The sequence below is a fragment of the Cherax quadricarinatus genome, unplaced genomic scaffold, assembly GCF_038502225.1.
Source record: "Cherax quadricarinatus isolate ZL_2023a unplaced genomic scaffold, ASM3850222v1 Contig4801, whole genome shotgun sequence".
In the NCBI taxonomy this organism is placed as follows: Eukaryota; Metazoa; Arthropoda; class Malacostraca; order Decapoda; family Parastacidae; genus Cherax; species Cherax quadricarinatus.
This window is the reverse complement of record NW_027199827.1, coordinates 1-21,992: the sequence shown is the minus strand read 5'-3', so window position 1 is coordinate 21,992 and position 21,992 is coordinate 1. Positions and strand designations below refer to the sequence as shown.

The following is a 21,992-nucleotide window of genomic DNA, read 5'->3' as shown; positions in this document are numbered from 1 at the left end:
ATTTGGTTTCCTCCACTGCAGCTTTCCTTTCATCAGTTTCACTGGCTAATGTACTTGGGCTCAGTGGCCTGTCATTTTCCCTTCTCGGCTTTCCTTTAAGCTTAGCTCTTTCATTTGCTACAGTCTCCTCTGATAGAGTATCACCATGCAGTTGTGCCCCTTCTTTCCCTACAGTCCCCTTATTTGTGGCTGTTGTCAATCCCAAAATGTTCTTGTCAGTGTGTGTGTGAGTGTGTGTTGTATTACAAAGTAAAAATTCTTCAAAACACAGTTTTCTCTTATAATATTATTGAATATTTTTTTCATGGAAACTCTAACCAGATCACCACTGAACTGTGAATATTTCTGATGTACTATATATGATAATGTACGAATGTACGAATGTTTCTGATGTACTATATATGATAATGTACTATATATGATAATGTACATCTTGTTTCTGTGTGTGGTATATAATATTTATTTTTTTTTTCTAGATCTATGTTTTCCATCGTGGTATATAATATTTATGGTATTATTTTTCTGAAATATCTTTTTTATTTTTCTGATATATCTTTTTTTCTAGATCTGTGTTTTCCATCAACATGGAACTTTTTTTTTTTTTATTTTACAGAAACACAATAAATATTTCATCTACATTTAATTTATATACTTATTTGGTTTTAATAAATATATTTATTTTCTGTTTTAATAACCTTTATTCATTAATATTGATATAAAAATTGGTGGACTATAAAAGGAACTCAAAGATCATTTCAATTGAAATTTATTCACATTTATATATGACTTTTAGGCTTATAAATACAAAACACTAAATACATTTTAGCAAAATAACCATATCAACATATTTTTTTAGCTAAATTCACCATGCTATTGATACTTAAGCCAAGATCACAAGTTCTGCCTATTCGGCACGACATATATATATATATATATATATATATATATATGTATCTATATATATATATATATATATATATATATATATATATATATATATATATATGTCGTGCCGAATAGGCAGAACTTGCAATCTTGGCTTAAGTATTAATAGCATGGTGAATTTAGCTAAAAAAATATGTTGATATGGTTATTTTGCTAAAATGTATTTAGTGTTTTGTATTTATAAGCCTAAAAGTCATATATAAATGTGAATAAATTTCAATTGAAATGATCTTTGAGTTCCTTTTATAGTCCACCAATTTTTATATCAATATTAATGAATAAAGGTTATTAAAACAGAAAATAAATATATTTATTAAAACCAAATAAGTATATAAATTAAATGTAGATGAAATATTTATTGTGTTTCTGTAAAATAAAAAAAAAAAAAAGTTCCATGTTGATGGAAAACACAGATCTAGAAAAAAAGATATATCAGAAAAATAAAAAAGATATTTCAGAAAAATAATACCATAAATATTATATACCACGATGGAAAACATAGATCTAGAAAAAAAAATAAATATTATATGCCACACACAGAAACAAGATGTACATTATCATATATAGTACATTATCATATATAGTACATCAGAAACATTCGTACATTCGTACATTATCATATATAGTACATCACAGTTCAGTGGTGATCTGGTGAGAGTTTCCATTCAGCATTCAGCATTTGGTTTACTGTTTTTGTTTTATTACTTTGAAAAAAATATTCAATAATAAGAGAAAACTGTGTTTTGAAGAATTTTTACTTTTGTGTTTTCACATACACACACACACTTGTAGTCCTGCCTCATCGTCCGATTCGATTCTTCTCATTAACTTCACATCGTCTGCAAACAAGGACACTTCTGAGTCTATCCCTTCCTTTATGTCGTTCACGTATACCAGAACAGCACAGGTCCTAGGACTGACCCCTGTGGAACCCCGCTTGTCACAGGCGCCCACTCTGACACCTCGTCGCGTACCATGACTCGTTGTTGCCGCCTTTCCTGTTATGTGTGCCTGGTCCTCTAGCTTTTGCAGTAACCTCTTGTGAGGAACTGTGTCGAAAGCCTTCTTGCAGTCCAAAAATACGCAGTCGATCCACCCCTCTCTCTCTTGTCTTACTTCTGTCACCTTGTCATAAAACTCTTATTTGTGGCTGTTGTCAATCCCAAAATGTTCTTGTCAGTGTGTGTGTGAAAGAGTGGCTCCTTGAATTTAACCCTGCCAAATGCAAAGTCCTGAAGATTGGGGAAGGGCAAAGAAGACACTGGAGTATGCAGCACCAGTTTGGAATCCACACCTAGTCAAGCAAGCCAAGAAATTAGAGAAAGTGCAAAGGTTTGCAACAAGACTAGTCCCAGAGCTACGGGGATTGTCCTATGAAGAAAGGTTGAGGGAAATCGGCCTGACGACACTGGAGGCCAGGAGGGTCAGGGGAGACATAAGGACACAGACACAAGAGGTCACAATTGGAAGTTGAAGGGGATCTTATGGAAACTGTGTCAAACGCTTTCTTGCAGTCGAAGAAAATGCAATCCACCCATCCCGCTACCCCTCTCTCTCTCTTTTCTTACTGCTGTCACCTGTGTGGCATTAGGGAAAAAGTGCTCTCGTGGATGAGTCATGGCTCACTGACATCACACAGAAAAAGACCTGGGGGTGAGTATAACACCATGTCTTGGCGCCTGGAAAACCTACGGATAACGTTCCAAGTAAGGATTCACAAGAGGTACAGGAGTTGGTCCATGGTCCCCAGGGTCATTACCTTGGTCCTCAGCGTCATTACCTTGGTCCCAGGGTCATTACCTTGGTCCCAAGGTCATTACCTTGGTCCCAGGGTCATTACCTTGGTCCCAGGGTCATAACATTGGTCCCCAGGGTCATTACCTTGGTCCCAGGGTCATTACCTAGATTACTGCCACATGGAGTTTTACTAGTTGAAAAACAGGATGTTACATCCTGTACTGAATAGGGGTTGAACCATACCAACAGCACCAGTGGATTAGTGAACAGAACCAATCAACTAAAATAATTTGCGACTTTTAAGGAGTACTAGTCCCACACTGTGATGAAAGTCTCTACCAGATGTACATTATCATATATAGTACATTATCATATATAGTACATTATCATATATAATAAATCACACAGAAATAGGATGTACATTTAGAAAAAAAATATTATACCACATAAACAAGATTACATTATCATATATATGTCGTGCCGAATATGTATAACTGGTCAATTAGCAAGAACTCATTTAAAACTAATTCCTCTCTGAAATTTTCTCTTATACATTTAAAGATATATTTTTTTCATTAATGTTAATGTAAAAATTTTTAATTTTGCACTAAAAGATGCACCTGTTGAGGGTGGGTGTTGAGGGTGGGTGGAATAATAATTTCATGTTCCTGTACAAAGACTGTAGGGATTATATATAAGCTAGAAAATTTTAGAAACATTCAGTACTTACATTCACAGCTAGAAACACAGTACTTGCATCCACAGAGGTGATCTGGTGAGTGTTTCCATTAAGCATTTGGTTTACTGTTTTTGTTTTATTACTTTGAATCTTAGCACAAAGGTTTTGATAAGTTATAGCTCTGGGACTAGTCTTGTTGCAAACCTTTGCACTTTCTCTAGTTTCTTCACGTGCAGGGTCCTGAACGATTCCTTATTAAGATGTGGAATGCTGTTCTGAGGTTTGCTAGGCGCCCATATGCTGCAGCAGTTATTTGGTTGATGTGCGCTTCAGGAGACCCCAAGATCTTTTTCCTTGAGTGAGGTTTGTAGTCTCTGACTTCCCCTCCTTCCCCAATCTTCATGACTTTGCACTTGGTGGGATTGATGGTCTTCGATCGAGTGAATTCTTCTCATTAACTTCACGTCTTCTCCTGATAATCTTCTCCATACTATACATGTCAGTGACACTGGTCTGTAGTTTAATGCTTCATCTTTTTTAAAGATTGGGACTACATTTGCTGTCTTCCATGCCTCAGGCAATATCTCTGTTTCGATAGATGTATTGAATATTGTTGTTAGGGGTACACATAGCGCCTCTGCTCCCTCTCTCAATACCCATGGGGAGATGTTATCTGGCCCCATTGCCCTCTCAATACCCATGGGGAGATGTTATCTGGCCCCATTGCCTTTGAGGTATCTAGCTCACTCAGAAACCTCTTCACTTCTTCCTTATTCTCCTCCTGGGTCCTTTGCCTTCTATATTTCTTCCATTCCCTAGCACACTTGGTTTTTGCCTCCCTGCACCTTTGGGTAAACCATGGGCTCATCCTGGCTTTTTCATTAATCCTGTTACCCATCTCATTAACTGGCTTCCCTGCCTTTTCTCTGTCCCACTGAACCCCGTTCAGGTAGTTCCTCATTCCTGTGTAGTCCCCTTTCTTAAGTCCAGCATTGCTGGTTCATGCATGAGCTCTTCTGGCCACTCTAGCCAGTGTGTCAACCATCGCTCTATTGCTCTCGTCGTACTCTTGCCTTGGCCTCCTGCTGTTCTGTGGTGGGTTATACATCACTGCTATTACCACCTTGGGACCTCCAGAGTGATTACTGCCACATGGAGTTTTACAAGTTGAAAAACAGGATGTTACATCCTGTACTGAATAGGGGTTGGACCATACCAACAGCACTAAAATAATTTGCGACTTTTAAGGAGTACTTAGTCCCACACTGTGATGAAAGTCTCTAGGGTTCCTTCTCACACTTTATCAGAACCAATTGAATTATGGGTCTCTCTTAACTCACAAAAATTACCTATGACCAAGTGTAAGTGAACCCATAATAATCCAATGTCCACTGGCCTCTACTACCTGCATGCTCTTGTCCATTTTTCAAGGTTTATTTGAGTGAATGCTGAAACTAAACTACACCTCTAACACACTAAATATCTACCAACACTACCAAACATATATTTTCACTTCAAAACCCACATCAACAATTATTTATATATTTCTTTTCCTCTTTCTGCTAATGTTCTTTGGAAACTGTTTCTTCTTTACAAGTAAATTATTGTGATGTAAGCTGGACGGCGTTAATGACGTAGCAGAACTACCAACAGCACCAGTGGATTAGTAAACAGAACCATCAACTAAAATAATTTGCGATCTTCGACAGAGAGACACAGTTCATCAGAACCAATAAAATGATGGGTCTCTCTTAGGCTTCCTCTTCATTAGGCATATCAGAAAAAAATTCATACTGAGAGGGACAAATTAGGATAATTATATACATTAAATTTTAAACATATATTTTCACTTCAAAACAACAATCTGATACAATCATCATCAAGCCATATATTCACAGGAAAGAGATGACTAAAATCACTTACTGGAGATATAATATATCCATCTTTTTCAACAAAAATTCTAAGTATAGTTCTAAAATTTTTCTTTGCCCTAAAATTATGAAAATGACTACTTTTGGGGTCAATTTTCTCTAAAACCACTCTGATTTTTTTTAACTCTAATTTTGACCAATTCCTTTTTAAAAGTTAGAGATAAAAACCTTAGTAGAATCTAAAATTCCATTAAATCATCAATCATCAAGCCATATATTCACAGGAAAGAGATGACTTAAGAAACTTACTGGAGGTATAACATACCCATCTTCTATAAGTGAATTTCTAAGTAGAGTTTTATAATTTTTCTTTGTTCTAAAAGTATGGAAAACGCTGGTTTTGGCATGGAAGAATAATAGATTATTAGGACAATAGGTAATTAATATATCTCCTCCACCTTCATATTCATCAAAAATACCTTCTTCACAAGCTGCTGTCATTTCCACAAAAATATGAGAATTCTTGTAAGCCATACGCACCACTAATTCGTAAAAACATTCATCTGCACCTTCCATAAAAAAAATGTGATACAGACGGTCAATTTTCTCTAAAACCACTCTGAAGTTTTTTAACTCTAAATTTGACCAATATTCCTTTTCAAAAGGTGAAATTTCACGATTAAACATACTCTGATGTTTAAGAGCCTTACCCACCATTTTCTCAATTTCAGAAACTGTTTTTACTTCTTCAATTAGAGATTTAAAACCTCTTGGTATTTCTTCCACAAAATTAACTTCAAGTTCTTCCAGTTGCCCTTCTCCTCTTTGAAGTGGTTTAAGTTCTTGTAGATTCATTCTTCCTTTTGATATTTTTTCCAGTTGTTCTTGTTGTGAGTCCATTTAGCTTTTTAAATATTTTTCTGACTGAACCTAACTTTATATAGTTTCTAAGGGGAGGAACTTAAATATAATTTTACTTTGTTTATGGTTGTATTTTTTCAAAGACTTCAGAAACTAACTTATATAAATATGAGCATATTACCTACCCCCTGTATGTCAAATAACACAATTACCTTATTTATTGATGTTAAGCTTAATTAAGTGAATCAATTATTCAGAAGATTAAACAAGATACTATATCCTGTAAACACAGAATGTAGTATCCTGTGTTTCCAACTGGTGTCTATTGTCATTTATAGTATACTCATCTTCTATCTATATACTATAATTTACTGAGAGTATAATATATTCATCTTCTGTCCTAACACCATACTATTATAATTTATTGAGAGTAGAAATGGTTTTATAGACTGAAGTTCCATGAAGATATTTTCATCCGAGCGGATAGGAATCGCTTCACCCTTAAGTTCCATTCCCTTCCCTAGAAAGAAAGAAATGAATGCTCAAAATCCTATTTCCAGTTAATATTCCCAATTATTGATTATAACAGATGCATGATATTTATATACACAAAAACTCACAAAAATTACCTACATTTGACCAGGTGTATTTCCACCAGGCTTATAAGATGTGTCCTGTTGTCTCCTTTTCCTCTTCTTGTTTTCTTTGGCCCCTACTACCTGCATACTCTTGTCTATTTTTTCAAGGTTTTTTTTATGCATACTCTTGTCTATTTTTTCAAGGTTTGTTTGAGTGAATGCTGAACGTCTGTAGCCAAGTGGATACTCACTATTGTACTCTGATACAGCATGGCTAGCTATGAAATCAGCTTGATTCTTTGTTTGAAATAAGTCTTTATTGAAGTAATTCACTATGCGTTTATGAAAAATTTCATTATTTTTTTTCATTATGTCTTTTACACAATACTGCATAATTTCATCTGTTGTTAGGTCTTTGTAAATATTATGCACTTCCTCCATGTATTCAGGTTTTAACTGGAGTTGTACTTTCATCATTGTGGTGTGAGATGGTGGGGAAAAGTTTTTTGCTATTGCATTCCGGTAGAAACACCAAGAATTATCAGGGCAAAGGTGATGCTGTGGTTTTTCATCAGTTGAGGAACAATGAAAAAAACTTGCCATGATACAATTCCTCATATCTTCAACATTATGGTAGCTGTTCTCTCGCAGATTCTTACAAAAGTAGTGTGTCAACTTATCAATTTCAAAGTATGTCAACATGCCCATTTTTTTCCTCTTTATACCATTTTCAAATTCTTTCTGTGACTTTACTAAATTTGTTAATCTTCTGTTTAGACGTTTAGCAAAGTGATTGATACAATCCTCCATTTCAACATTTATACCTGGATATGGACCCTCACCATCGTTGAGGTCAACAATTGCTTTATGTGTATGGCAGTAACCATTATTCAAAATTGTTTTGTATCTCAATTTATTTTCAATTGATCGCTGCCACATCATTACCGCTGCTTCACTTTCTTTTTCAAAGGATCTTTTAAGGTTTATGTTGCATTTAAATATGTGTCTGCGGCAAAATTCTTCATATTCCTCATTAGTTATTTTCTTTTTTTCCCAACAACTATTCATATAAGAACACATATCACAGAAATTGGTAAAAATTTGATAATCAACCACTAATTTTGTCAAGGCATCCATAACTACACTAATGCCTATACTTGAATGTAATTTCCTTATTCCATCATATATTACATCAATGTCAAGAATTTCTGTGTTATCTGGTACAATACTCAGTTTGTTGAGATATTCTCGAACAATAATGTCCTTAGATTGAGCAAGTTTTTTCTTACAAAACTCAATAGATCTTTCTCTTATCATAGATTCATATTTATTATATATTTCCAGACTGATATATGGTAAACCACATATTAAATTTCTACGAATAAATTCATCATATCCACGACCTTCTAATAATTCCCCATACACCATCTTAGCAGTTACAACATTCGTTTTTATGTACTTTTTGAGTGGTTTTTTCCCCAACTTATAGTGACACTTATTACACTCTAAAACAACAGTGCTCTCTAAATGTTGTTCATAATATACAGTCTTCATATTTGCAACACAGCACTTAGGGCAAAATACTTTCGATAAGACATTACTAAATAATTTTGTAGGATCAAAAATCATCATCAAATTATTCTTTCCAGCAATATGATAATCTGTAGGCTCAAATAATAATTTCCTCTTTTTGGCACTTGTTGAAACTGGAATATCACTCACAACACTATTATAAATGGAACTATTGGCCTCATATGGAGTGGGAGTGGAAGTACTGGCCACAGGAGATGTGACACCTCTTTTAGTCTTCAATCCTTTTGATTGGCCAACTGAACGTCGTATAATTTTAAATGTTTTATCAGTGGTGGCCATGGCCATGGAGCTGTTGGCAACATCTGGAATGGCAGTGGAAGTACTGGCCACAGGAGATGTGGCAATATCAGTAGTGGCAATGAAATTATTAACATCTATACTGGCTATGGCAATAGGAATCTGGTATTATCAACATCAATGGCCATGGAATTATTAGCCACATCTATACTAGCCATAGGAGATCTGGTAATGGAGATATCAGTAGTGGCAATGGAATCGCTGGTCACATTTGAGGTGACAGTGGAAGTACTCTTTTTCATCATTCTTTAGTTGTCTTCCAATTTCTTCCAATCAGTCTTTTAAATGTCTAATCCCTCTTGCAGATCCATGTTGAATTAATTTTTTAAACCTAAATTACCTAGCTTATATACATCATTCGAAGCTTCAAGGGGAGGAGTTACTTCTCCAGGTTGGATAAACAAAATTTCTATTCTCTTTTTCGAGCAGAATTTATGCTATTATGGTTATTATTTTTATTTTTCTTTATCCTAAAATTATAAAAATGACCACAACTCTTCCAAGATGAAGAAAATAAATTATCAAGCTATATACATTTTTCCTGTACTAGAATATTTTAACCTGGAGAGGGGCCAATTAGGATAATTATATACATTTTTATTTCAAACATATATTTTCACTTCAAAACAACCATCTGATACAAAAAATACTGTTAAGGTCAAAGAAAATACATTAATCATTATCAAGCTACATACATTTTTCCTGTACTAGAATATTTTAACCTGAATAATTATATATATTTTTATTTCAAACATATATTTTCACTTCAAAACAACCATCTGATACAAAAAATACTGTTAAGGTCAAAGAAAATAAGTTTAATTTGTTAATAACATCTGGTCAAGCTACATACACATCTATATACTTCAAAAAATACTGTTAAGGTCAAAGAAAATAATTAATCATTGTACTAAAATTATAACATATATACATTTCAAATACAACCATCTAATACAAAAAATACTGTTAAGGTCAAAGAAAATAAGTTTAATTTGTTAATAACATCTAATACAAAAAATACATTAATCATCAAGCCATATACATTTTCCTGTACCAGAATATAATTAAGCAGCCATATTAAGCAGAATTTATTGATGAAATTTAATTGGTGAATTATAACACATCATCATCAAGCCATACATTCACAGGAAAGAGATGACTAAAATCACTTAATGGAGATATAGTATAACCATCTTTTTCAAGAAAATTTTTAAGTATAGTTCTAAAATTTTTCTTTGTCCTAAAAGTATGAAAATGACTACTTTTGGGATGGATGAAAAGTAAATTTTGAGGATTATAGGTAAAACGTATATCTCCTCCAAAGTCAAAATGATCATCATGTCCAATACAAGCTGCTGTCATTTCCACAAAAATATGAGAATTCTTGTAAGCCATACGCACCACTAATTCATAAAAAGATTCATTATCCTTTTCAAGATAAAAGATGTGATACAGACGGTCAATTTTCTCCAAAACCACTTCGAAGTTTTCAAAGTCTAGTTGTGAAAAATAGTCTTCTTCAAAATTTGTAGTATCACGTGTAAATAAACTCTGATTTTCAAGAGCCTTACCCACCATCTTCTCAATTTCAGAAACAGTTTTTACATCTTCAATTAGAGATTCAAAACCTCGTGGTATTTCTTCCACAACCACAAAACCTTCAGAATCTATAATTCCACTATCATCTGAAAAGTTATCAAATTCTTCTTCTCGTTGTCCTTGTAGTAGATTTATTCTTCCTTGTGGGTCCAAATTTTCGAGTTCTTCCAGTCGTCTTTGTACTTGAAATCGTTCAAGTTCAAGTTCTTCCAGTCGTTCTTGTAGATTCATTTTTCCTTGTGAGTTCAAATACTCAACGAATTATCCAATTCTTGCGAGTCCATCCAAATTTTCAAGTTCTTCATCAGTCGTCGTATCAATCATCGTCGTCCTTAGCCAATCATCGTCGTCCTTAGCCTTTCTGTCGTCGTTCTTGCTTCCAAGTGTTCTTCTTGTGGTTATTTATATGGAGTTTTGAATCTCTTCTGACTGAAGCAGCTAACTTTATATACTTTAGCGAGTTTCAAAGGGAAGGAGCTTCAAAGGAGAGTAGTTTAATAAACTACTAATTGTTTCTTCTTCAAGAGATTTTTTCAAAAGCTTCAGTAAATAAAATACATCTTCATCCATCTTTAATTCCTTCAAAGCCTTTATACCCTTTAGTATATGAAATACTGTTTCATTTTCCAAATAATTCATTTGGTACACATAGTCAATTAACTCTGAAAAGGATAAGTTGTTTTGACTTTTTTTTAATTCTACTTCTGACAATAAAAGCTGAGATTGATTTTTTACTGTCTCAATAATTTTTATACTACTACTTAGTTCTTTATCAGGATCTGAAACTTGAAAATTATCCAAAAAGTCTATCAATTCTAGTTCATTCAGACTTCTTATTTGTTCAAATTGTCCTTGTAAATTAATTCTTCCTCCTTGTGGATCTACAAGTTTTTCCAGTCTAATCCTATCTTGTAGATCCATGTTGTGTATTAGGAAGATTACTAACTGAATCTAACTTTGGTATCCATTTATATATACCACATACCGCATTTCCTTTTACTCCTCCTTCAAGGGGAGGAGCTGATACACACACATTTTACTCCTCCTTCAAGGGGAGGAGCTGATACACACACATTTTACTCCTCCTTTAAGGGGAGGAGCTTAAATTAGTATAATTGTCTTGTAAAAGTGATTTTCTAAGCAGAGTTTTATAATTTTTCTTTATCCTGAAATTATTTTCATGATAATAGACTTTATGGATAAGTATATTATTAGGGAAATAAGTAATTGATATTTCACCTACATATTCTTCTTTATAAGAAGCTGCTATCATTTCCACGAAAACATGAGCATTCTTGTAAGCCATACGTACCACTAATTCATAAAAACAGCTTTTATCTTTATTTACAAAGATGTGGTACAGGCGGTCAACTTTATCTAAATCCACCTTGAAGTTTTCTACTTCCTCTAAATTCCAATATTCGTTTTCATAAATTGAAACTTCATGTTTAAACATACTCTGATGTTTAAGAGCATTACCCACCATTTTCTCAATTTCAGAAACTGTAGTTACTTCTGCAATTAAAGACTTAATTGGTATTTCTTCAAAACTTTCTTTAGAATTTGAAATACTGCTATCACTATCATCTGAAAAGTGAAGATTATCATTCAAAATCTCCATCTGTTCCAATTCATCCAGTTGTCCTATTTCATCCAATCTTCCTTGTAGATTCATTCTTCCTTGTGGGTCTAAATTTTCTAAATCTTCCAATAATCCTTGTAGATTCATCCTTCTTTGTGGGTCCTTATATTCTAGTTCTTTTAGTATTTCTTGTAAGTTTAAACATTCTATAGAGAGAGGTTCCATTTTAGATAAATGTAAGTTAACCCTTCTAAATCTCTTCTGACAGAATTTAACTTTATGTAGCATATATATTTCCTCACTCCTTCTCCTCCTCCAATTTTTTCTAACTTCAAGGGGAGGAGTTTCAAAAACTTGTGACATTTCCTCACTCCTTCTCCTCCTCCAATTTTTTATAACTTCAAGGGGAGGAGTTTCAAAAACTTGTGACTGGTGTGTCTAGACACAACATCACAGTTTTTTATATCTTACAAAAAATAATTATTTTTTTTATGTAATAGATAATTTTATAGACAGAAATCCATTTTGAAAAAGGTTCTTTATGATATAATTACTACTTCTTCCTTTATCCCAGTTTTTGTAATCTTCTTTAGCCATACTAATGTCAATGAATTCATTCAAATTATCTGTTATAATACTAGGAAGAAGAGCCTTTGGATAATAGTTAAGTTTGATTTTGTGGTCTATAATAAACTTATTTTTTTCCTCATATGGTAGTATATTGTACCCGTCTTCTTGAAGCGAATTAAGGATAAGATCTTTATTATTATAATTATTAGTTCCTGTGGTATATAAAAAGATGTTTGGATTGAAAGTAATGTACATATACTGCTGCTCTTGCCCTTCTCTATTTTTACTCATAAAATTGCATCTTGCAAACATCTCGACAAAAACATGACTATGATAGTGTTGTTGTTGTTGTTGACTGTTTTCCTCATACACCATTCGTACCACTAATTCATAGTAAACTATTTCTTCTTCTTCATCTGTATAGATATCAATGTGATACAGGCGATCCACTCTTTCCATATCCACTTTAAAACTTTCCAATTCTCCGTCTTTCCAAAACTTCCTTTCACAAGGAGAAGTTCGACGTTCAAGAAAATACTGATGATGGCAGAGAGCATGACTCATTTCTTCTTCAATGCCAGAAATTGTCTTGAAATAATCTTTGATCATTATCTGATCCATTAATATTATTTTTTGTTATAAAGTTATGCTAAAAAAAACAATTTTTAACCCACTGATCTTACTGATTTTCAAACTTATTTATGGGTATGTCTAATAATCCAGTAGAAAGTATTTATACTCTCAGGAAATATAAGGATTAATTCAAACAAAGTTTTTTTTTATTTTTTATTTTATTTTTTTAAAATTTATATATTAAGAAAAAATTTACTTAAAGAATTTCAGAGAGAATTTTTTTTGTACTATCAATCAAAATGGAAGGAAACTGAATATCAAAATTAATTATAATGTTCCCTTTCTTATTAAAATCTTTAGAGTAAGGTAATCCATAACCTGGAAGACACTTCGTCATTTGTGGTCGTACAATATCGTTACTTAAATTCAAGGTAACTTTCTCATCGGTTAGGGTAGGAATTTCTACTTGAGTACCACACAAGGCATCACGTAGTGTCAATTTAGCTGTGTACTGCAGGTTAACACCATCACGTTTAAAATACTGATGAGGTTTATCTCTGATTACAAAAATAACATCTTCAGGATTTTTACCAGGAAACTTATTGCCCTCATGTTCAAAAATAATCTTTGTGCCATTTTTCATCCCTGGATTAATATCGATGATTAAAATCTTTTCTTCATAACAGTTATTGTTTCTTTTAATAATCTTGATTTTCTTTGTAACACCCTTGTAAATTTCTTCCAAGGTAACATAAAGGTCTAAATCTTTGGAAGACACAATAATTGACTGTTCTGATATATTACTAGAAGTAGTAGTAATTTCATCAATTTCCATTTTTTCATCCATAGTATTTAAAAATGAATTGACAGAAAAAGGAGCTGGAAGGGATATTAAGTTTCTATCTTTCTTTTTGAATCCAAAGGCTGTTAATGTCTCTTGATAATTAATTTTATTTTGACTTTTGTCTTGAGATTTAAAAATATCAGAAGGGTTACTGCTGTCATTGTTGAAGTTAAAATTTTCTTGGTAATTACTCTTACTGTACTGAGGTTTGGAAAATTCAAAAGACTCATTGAAACTGAAGGAATATCGTCCACTTATTATATGTTTAGAATCTACATCTCCTGTTAAAAAAGTAGAAAAAGGATCACTATTGCCAAAGAATTGTTGAAAAATAATTTTAGGATTTCCCGAAAAAGTATACCTAAAGTGTAGTCCATCTCCAGCACTACTAGGTATTCCTTCTCCTCTCTTAAGTCCTTTCTCGCCGTACATATCATATATTTTTCTCTTCATTTTGTCACTCAATACTTCATAGGCTTCTGCTATATCTTTGAATTTTTCTTCTGCAAAAAAAGACTTGTTTTTGTCGGGATGGTACATAAGTGCCATTTTCCTATAAGCTTTCTTAATATCTTCTTCACTAGCACTTTTCTCGAGACAGAGAATTTTATAATAGTTCTTTTCCATCTTGCCTGGCAACTGTTCTGTTGTTGATTCTGGAATGAAACAAACATAATTTATATGGTTTAACTTCACGTAAACAATTTTTTCATTGAATAATCACCCGTTATATATTTCTTGAGATAATAAATATAGATTGTAATACTCATTAGTGTTATCAACACAATTACTCCCAAAATTACTGGTGTTTGGTCACTTATCTGTATCTTTATAATTGGAAAACTTTGTAATTTACAATTCTTACATTTAATAAACTCCATAGTAGCATTGCTTACAATTTTAATTTTATCTATATATTGAATTTTTTTTATATCATCAATAATATCATAAAGAGAAAGTCTTATATATTCATCTGTATTAGATCCAACATAATTATAGTATATTGAAGAATTTTCAATATTCACTTTATTGCTTGTAAAGTTTTTTGTCCATATGTTAATTGATATAGTTATATTAACCTGGGTATATTCCTTATCCATTTTATACCAAAAGCAAAAATTTTCCTTTTCAAAATGCTGTTTAAATAATACATCTTTCTGTTTTATTATAGATTCACAATTTTTTGCATATATTGTTTTTAACAGTAGTAAATTCAATATTACTGTCCATAAAAGATCTTTATCACAAATCTTCATTGCTTTATACTTTGATAAATAATAGTCAGTAAGATTCTCTTTTAACGGCTCATTAAGATTTTTTTATATATATTTTGTGCCACATGTTAAAAATATCTTTCTTAAAGTAATTATAGTAAATAAAACAATATTAGATAATATTTATATAACCATATTTTATTTGAAAATATTTTACAATAATAACAATTTCTATTTTTTTTTAGTTAGTTAATTCCTTATAAAATTATTTCACACATGCCAAATAACCACCGGCAAAAGCACATCCAATTTCTTTTGGAAACTAAAATTTTATTGAAATTTTTAATAACCATTTAATAAGATCAGTAATATACTATAATCTTTCTTTATATCTAATATCAGTACTCTATTTTATTTGACATATTTTACAATAATGACAACAATATTTCTATGATGTTTTTTTAATTCCTTTGAAAAATCATGAATTATTTCAAGATACACATGCCAATCACCACCAGCTGAAGCACATCCAATTTTTTTGGGAAACACAACTTTTTCAATTAAAATTCCATTGGGATCTGTTAATAACCATTTAACAAGATCATTCATGCACTCTTTGAACATAATCTCACGACCTTTCTTTGTATCTAAATATTTGCATGTATTGTAGTAGGTCTTATCAACTTTACAGTTCATATAATACTTATGTGGAGTTCCCATCGCATACTGTGCGAACATATTGGCAATCATTGGGTTGTTTTTTCCATTATTTATAAATTTTATACTCCCAAATTTATCACGAGTGGCTTCATTAGCTAGATTTGCATAAGATCCAGGTATTCTAAATAAATATGGATTACTAAGTGGTAAAACTTGACTTAAAGCATCAGTAAGACTTCCCTCCTTCAATTTAACAGCACAACAATTTACTTGTTGTACTAAAAGTATTTTATCACTGCCACTAAAATCTTTCGTAATATTACCTTTTATTATTGAAAGATATTTTTCTTCATTTTTTGTTTTCTCTGCTTCTTGACCTGTAATTTTAATAAAAAAATATAATATTATATTCCTAAAATTAACTAACTTATTATTAATCATTAAAATTTCTAAAATTATATTTTAAGTGATTCAAAAAACATCATATTAAAAAAAAAAACTCACATTCAAAATCTTCCATTGCTATGAGCATTTCCTTATCAGTAAGATATTGTTCAGTCATCTTCATTCGTTTTGGAGGGTTGTGATCAAAGTCTTCTATTGAATTTATCATTTTTCTTTTATCAGAGTAGTAATGTCTAGAACACTTCTTTTCTGTAACAAAAATTTTTTATATAATTTCTATTTGTTAACAACAAATTAAACAAAAGATCATTTATATCACACACATGAATTTTTTAGTTATTATTATAATAAAATTTTACTTGAAATTAGTTTACCTTATGAAGTCTTTCAATAATATTTACCGAGACTGTAGTTCGCCAAGATCGTAGTTCTAACACGGGTTACCCATTTCTGGCTCAAGGGAGAAAGGTTTCTAAAATTATATAATGTATGATGCTTCTTAAATACTCTTCTGGTCTTCAACTAGTTGCTTATTTTTATCTCACAAAATATTTTACCATCGTAGAATATAATTTTAAGAATAATTTTAAAACTATGATCTGATAAAATATTATTTTATTACAGAAAAGATTCACATGATTGACAAAAAATATTTTATCACAGAAAATTTTTTATTATAATTTTTTCATTTTTTTTATATTTACATCACTAAAAGCACTACAATTTCCAATTAGTAGAAACATTTAAACCATTTTGGGTATAGTTAATAACCAACCCTCTCTCTCCTGGATGTTAAAATAAAAATGTATGAAAAGAATATAAACTATTATTACTAGTTACTAGACTATAAAATATGGTAACAACAACATCAAAATTACTCGAAGAAATTTTTGCTCAAATTCCTTATCAAGACTTATTAAACTGTTGTGCTCCAGTATGTAAGCAATGGAGAAATGTAATTGTTGATCAACATTATATGCCACTTCGTCAATTATATCACAGATATTGTAAAGAACCTTATTCAAAATTTAAAAGTCCCTTTGGTAATAATAGTAGTGCTATTGATATTTTACGACCATTTTCTCGAAAAAACAAAAACAAAGATAACTATATATCGCAATTTTTATTACAAATTATTGAATATAAAAATAAAATATATAAAACCTATAATTTTCAAACTGATTTAATCGAATTGCACTCTCATCCAAGCTACGAACATGCCACTGAATTTTTGGTATATCATCAATTGTTCTACAATAATAATGATTGGCATCTTCTTATAATATTTATGATAATACTATCTGAGCAAATAAGTGAAAGCCTGTATTTATTATATTTATTATTAAAAATACCAAATTTTTATCCATTAATAGATATTATTGATTTTTTTTACGGCTTATCTTTGATGCTTTTGAATTGTTATTATAACCACATAAGTTTATTAACTTACAAAGATGATTTACATTATAATCTCATTAAGATTCATTCTACTCTTTTCATTTGGGAAAATCGAATAAATCCAATAATTAATGGTTGTTCGTTAATGACATGTGAACGAGCACGAGTGGTAAATCATCTCTATTATAATAACGACGACAGAATTATTATTGTTGAATTTCAAAGTAAAGAAATCATCTTTGATATATTTGAGATATTATTATTAATTTTTAATACTCATATTAATAAAAAGTTTTTAATTATTTTATCTGAAGATAATTTAGATATATTGTTAAAAAATTCATTGTTACATTTATTCAAAAATAATGTAACTGTAATCAATCATTATAACTCTTTAAAAAATTATGAAAAACAACACGATTTTTTAATAATTTTTTCTTCAATTTGTTCCTCAGAAACACTAGAAGAGATAAAAAATCTAATCAATTTTCCCATAATTGTTTTTAAATGTATTAATTGGTGTTTTAGTTATAAAATACATTTATTTTATAGAAGAATAAGGAGAAGAAAAAAAATAAAAATTTTTAGATTGTGTAATTATCGAGAGAAAAATAAAAATTATGGTAAATTATTATGCATTAAAAATGAAACTACTAATTTGGAAACTGAAGATTTTCCAAAATTTATTTTAGTCGGAGAATTACATACAAACAATTATAGATCTCTAAAAAGTCTTATAAACTTACATTTTGTAAATTTTAAATTAATGTTAAAATCAAACATTTTTAAATTTTAAATTGATGTTAAAATCAACATGAAACTTTAATATTTTCCATTATCATCACAATATTCAAAACATTGCTATTATCAATTTTATAACCATCTTCTCTTAGTGAACTAATTAAAAAATCAATATTAAAATCAAAATGTATCATTCTATTCAAAATACTATTACTGGAAATAATATTAATGGGATAGTAGGTAATATTTATATTACCCCTTTCTATAATTTCATCCTCTCCTTTTCTTACTCTTCCATTTTCAAAATCAAAAATATCTTTATTATTTAAACTAGCTATCATCTCAACAAAAATATATTTATTCTTATATTTCATTCTAACCAATAGCTCATAATAACCGTCTCCATCAATATCATTATTTTGATGCTGATAAATATGATACAAACGATCAACTTTTTTTAAATCCACCTTGAATTTTGCCAATTCTTTATAATTCCATAAAAAACTTTCCCAACAACTAAAATTACGTTTAAACATTGACTGACATTTGAGAGCATTACCCACCCTGTTATAAATTTCAGAAATTGTTGATACCTCTTTAACAAGAGACTTGAAAAAGATTTTTTTCTGTTTCTGAATAGAACCTGATGCTTCTACATGAGCTGTTTCTTTAATACAATTACCAGTATAATAATTTTTATCTCTTTTTTCTATATTCACATCACCAATTTCAATTCCCGGTACATAACCAACATCCGGTAAAAAATTCATAAAAGAGTATTCACCATAAGCACCATAAGCACTATAACTTCCAATTTCAATTCCCGGTACATAACCAACATCCGGAAAACAATTCATCAAAGAGTAATTTTTTTCAGTCCATTCATTATAACTGTCCAAAGGCTGTAGTTGAATTTCCTTCTGATCCCTCATATTACGATTTATTCTCTTTCTTCTTCTCTTCTTCCTACTACTCCTACTACACTGTGTACTCTTCTGAATAGAACCTGATGCTTCTACATCAGCTGATCTTATTGTTTCTTTAATACAATTATCAGTATAATAATTTTCATAATCTCTCTTTTCTGTACCATAAGCACAATTTTTTTCAGTCCATTCATTATATCTGTCTAAAGGCTGCTGTAGCTTAATTTCCTTCTGTGTACTCGAAGGTGATGGTAATTGTAGTTCTCTCTGGTCATCAAAAAGCTCCATCATGGTACAACAATTCAAGACTTAATTGGTTTTATTGTACATTGTATTAGTTTTCTACAAATTGGACATTTTTCCAATGCTGCAGAACATGAAGAACATGAAACCATGTGTTTACATGGTAAAAATACTATCTCTCTCTCTGAATCCATACAAATTTTACAATTTTCTTCATCTTCTGTTACAAGTTCTTGATCTGAAAAATAAAAATACTGAATTAATAAAAAAATTAAATTTAACAAATAAATTAAAACAATATAATCAACAAAATTAAAGTAGTTAAAATAAAAATATAAATACAAGATTTTGGTAGTTCTTCATGATGATTATCAGGCGTAGTAGTAGTAATCTCATCAGTTTGTAGTTCTTCATCTATATCAATATGCTGATTAGCAGCAGTAGTAGTAGTAGTACTCTCATCAGTTTGTAGTTCTTCATCTATATCAATATGCTGATTAGCAGCAGTAGTAGTAGTACTCTCATCAGTTTGTATTTCTTCATCTATATCAACAATAGTAGTAATAGTTTGTAGTAGTTCATCATCAGTTTGTAGAAGAGCTTCATCTATAAGCTCATCATCGTTAGTTTGTCGTAATTCTTCTTCTGTAATAATTAAAAACTAATAATTAATGATAAGAAATAGCACAAACCTAAGAATAATTCAATAATAGTATGTATCTTCGATATTCTGGTGTATTAATAATTGAACTAAAACGAAATAATAGCACAAACCTAAGGGGAATTCAATAATAGATGTATCTTCGACATTATGGTGTAAATTTCTATTTTCATTTTTTAACTCTTTGTCCATGTACGTTAAAGTTTCTTGAATACAATGTTGAAGATTAAAGAAAGGCTGTCCAGTCTGCTCAAGCTTTTGTTGAAGAATAGCTCTCACTTTATCTTGTGGAAATCCCAGGGAAATAACTTCACATATAATATCCAACTCCATTAGAGTATTTAAATCAATTTCACTAATAACATTTTTAACTGCTGATACAGACAAATCATTACTAGGAGCTACAGGAGATTTTCTTTCTTGTTGAACCTGTAAAAAAATAAAATAAAAAATAATGAATATTCTCTTTTTTTTCAGTATTAGTATAATCTATAGTTTAGTCAACAAAAATTTCAATTGTATCAAATACACTTTTCTACCTTATCAATGAAATCTTGTCCTTTTGTCAAAAGCAAGAAGTTACACTCTGGATACCAGCGTGCATGTTCAATCCAGGGCAGACCATTAGATTTCCAATTACGTATTCCATTTCCACAATGGAAACATCGCACATGATCACTTAGATCTGAATTAATTAAAATCTAATATGAAGAAATAATAGATAGAAATACTTAGTAACTCATTACATTATAACATTTTTTCAAAGTTATTAAAAAAACCTTATGTCCATAATAAAAATATCATTAATAACTTACCACAGTAAAAGAATCCTGCTTCTGCCAATTCTTCAGGTTTTTGTTTAACACCATTTGGCCATCTAGCAAAACTTTTTATTCTATTCTCATATGTTAAATAGTCTGTTCGCTTAGGACCACTATGTTGAGGTAAACACAATGTATGCTTTACAGATCCATCTTAAATTAAATAAAACATACATTAAAAATATACATTAAGAAAATATAATTATAACAATTTTTTTTCTATTATTTTCAATAAATAGATAAATAATACTTACTGCAATGTGTACCACAGACATCTATTTCCATTATCTTTCTATTTTGCAATTTAGGAATAGATGATAGGGAATCAAATATTTTATCATATTTAATTGGAATATTTCCAACTGGCATTCCCCTTATAAATGGACATCTTGGAAAATGTTTTTCATGCTCTCTTCTAGGTGTATCACCTTCTTCCCACACTCCTACAATACCTCGACAAAAAACACAAGCACAATGATCATCTTTTCTAAGATAGTAAAATCCATCACGTGCTAAATCACTTGGGTTTAACCATTTTATAGGCCAGTCTATAAAAGTATCTAAACGCTCTTTTTCAAATTGCAAACTATCATAGGATGAAAATTTCTTTGATCCATTATTATTCATTTTGTATACTGTTTAAATAAGTAATAATATCTTTATAAAACTATTGGATCTTTTACCACAGATAAGAGGATGTTAACCTTATAGTGTCGTGGGTGTGTGTGTTTTTTCCCACTCCACACTAATATATATATATAGTAATGTCAAGAAGTTTTTTTACATGTTCTGTCATTATAATTTTAAATGTAAAATAAATGAAGAAAGAAATAAATGGAAATAATTTTTAATAATAAAATATACAGAAACACAAACTAATATATAAAATGTTTGATAAACTTTTTTATTTCATACAGCCAGTTTTGTTATTAAAAAAATAAAAAAAAATAATTCATATATTCTAGAAATTCAAATACCATAAAACTCATAGTTCATTTAGATTAAAGTATTACTATCATATAATAATCTTTCTTTCACACACAAAAAATTTTACCAACATAGAATTCACTCATCTGACAGTAGTTTAAAGTTTACAGGATGTTACATCCTTTACAGTACAGGATGTAACATTCTGTTATCCATTTTCTGAGAGAATTAATTATTTCGTTTCTGAAATTTTCTTCCCTCATTTAA

At 30.6% G+C, this 21,992-nt stretch overlaps 2 protein-coding genes across 2 annotated transcripts; both read right to left on the bottom strand.

Moving 5' to 3' along the window:
- Positions 1-12,827: 12,827 nt before the first annotated feature.
- Positions 12,828-14,471, bottom strand: LOC128705551 (dnaJ protein homolog 1-like). The gene has a single exon (XM_053800713.2). The coding sequence runs from the start codon at positions 14,354-14,356 to the stop codon at positions 13,142-13,144; it is 1,215 nt and encodes a 404-aa protein (XP_053656688.2). The 5' UTR covers positions 14,357-14,471; the 3' UTR covers positions 12,828-13,141.
- A 5,852-nt stretch (positions 14,472-20,323) lies between these two features.
- LOC138852184 (death-associated inhibitor of apoptosis 1-like) lies at positions 20,324-21,830 on the bottom strand. Its single transcript, XM_070081882.1, has 3 exons — positions 21,029-21,830; positions 20,793-20,951; positions 20,324-20,662 (listed from the first exon to the last, which is right to left on the bottom strand). The coding sequence occupies exons 1-3, from the start codon at positions 21,423-21,425 to the stop codon at positions 20,499-20,501; spliced, it is 720 nt and encodes a 239-aa protein (XP_069937983.1). The 5' UTR covers positions 21,426-21,830; the 3' UTR covers positions 20,324-20,498.
- Between the last annotated feature and the right edge of the window lie 162 nt (positions 21,831-21,992).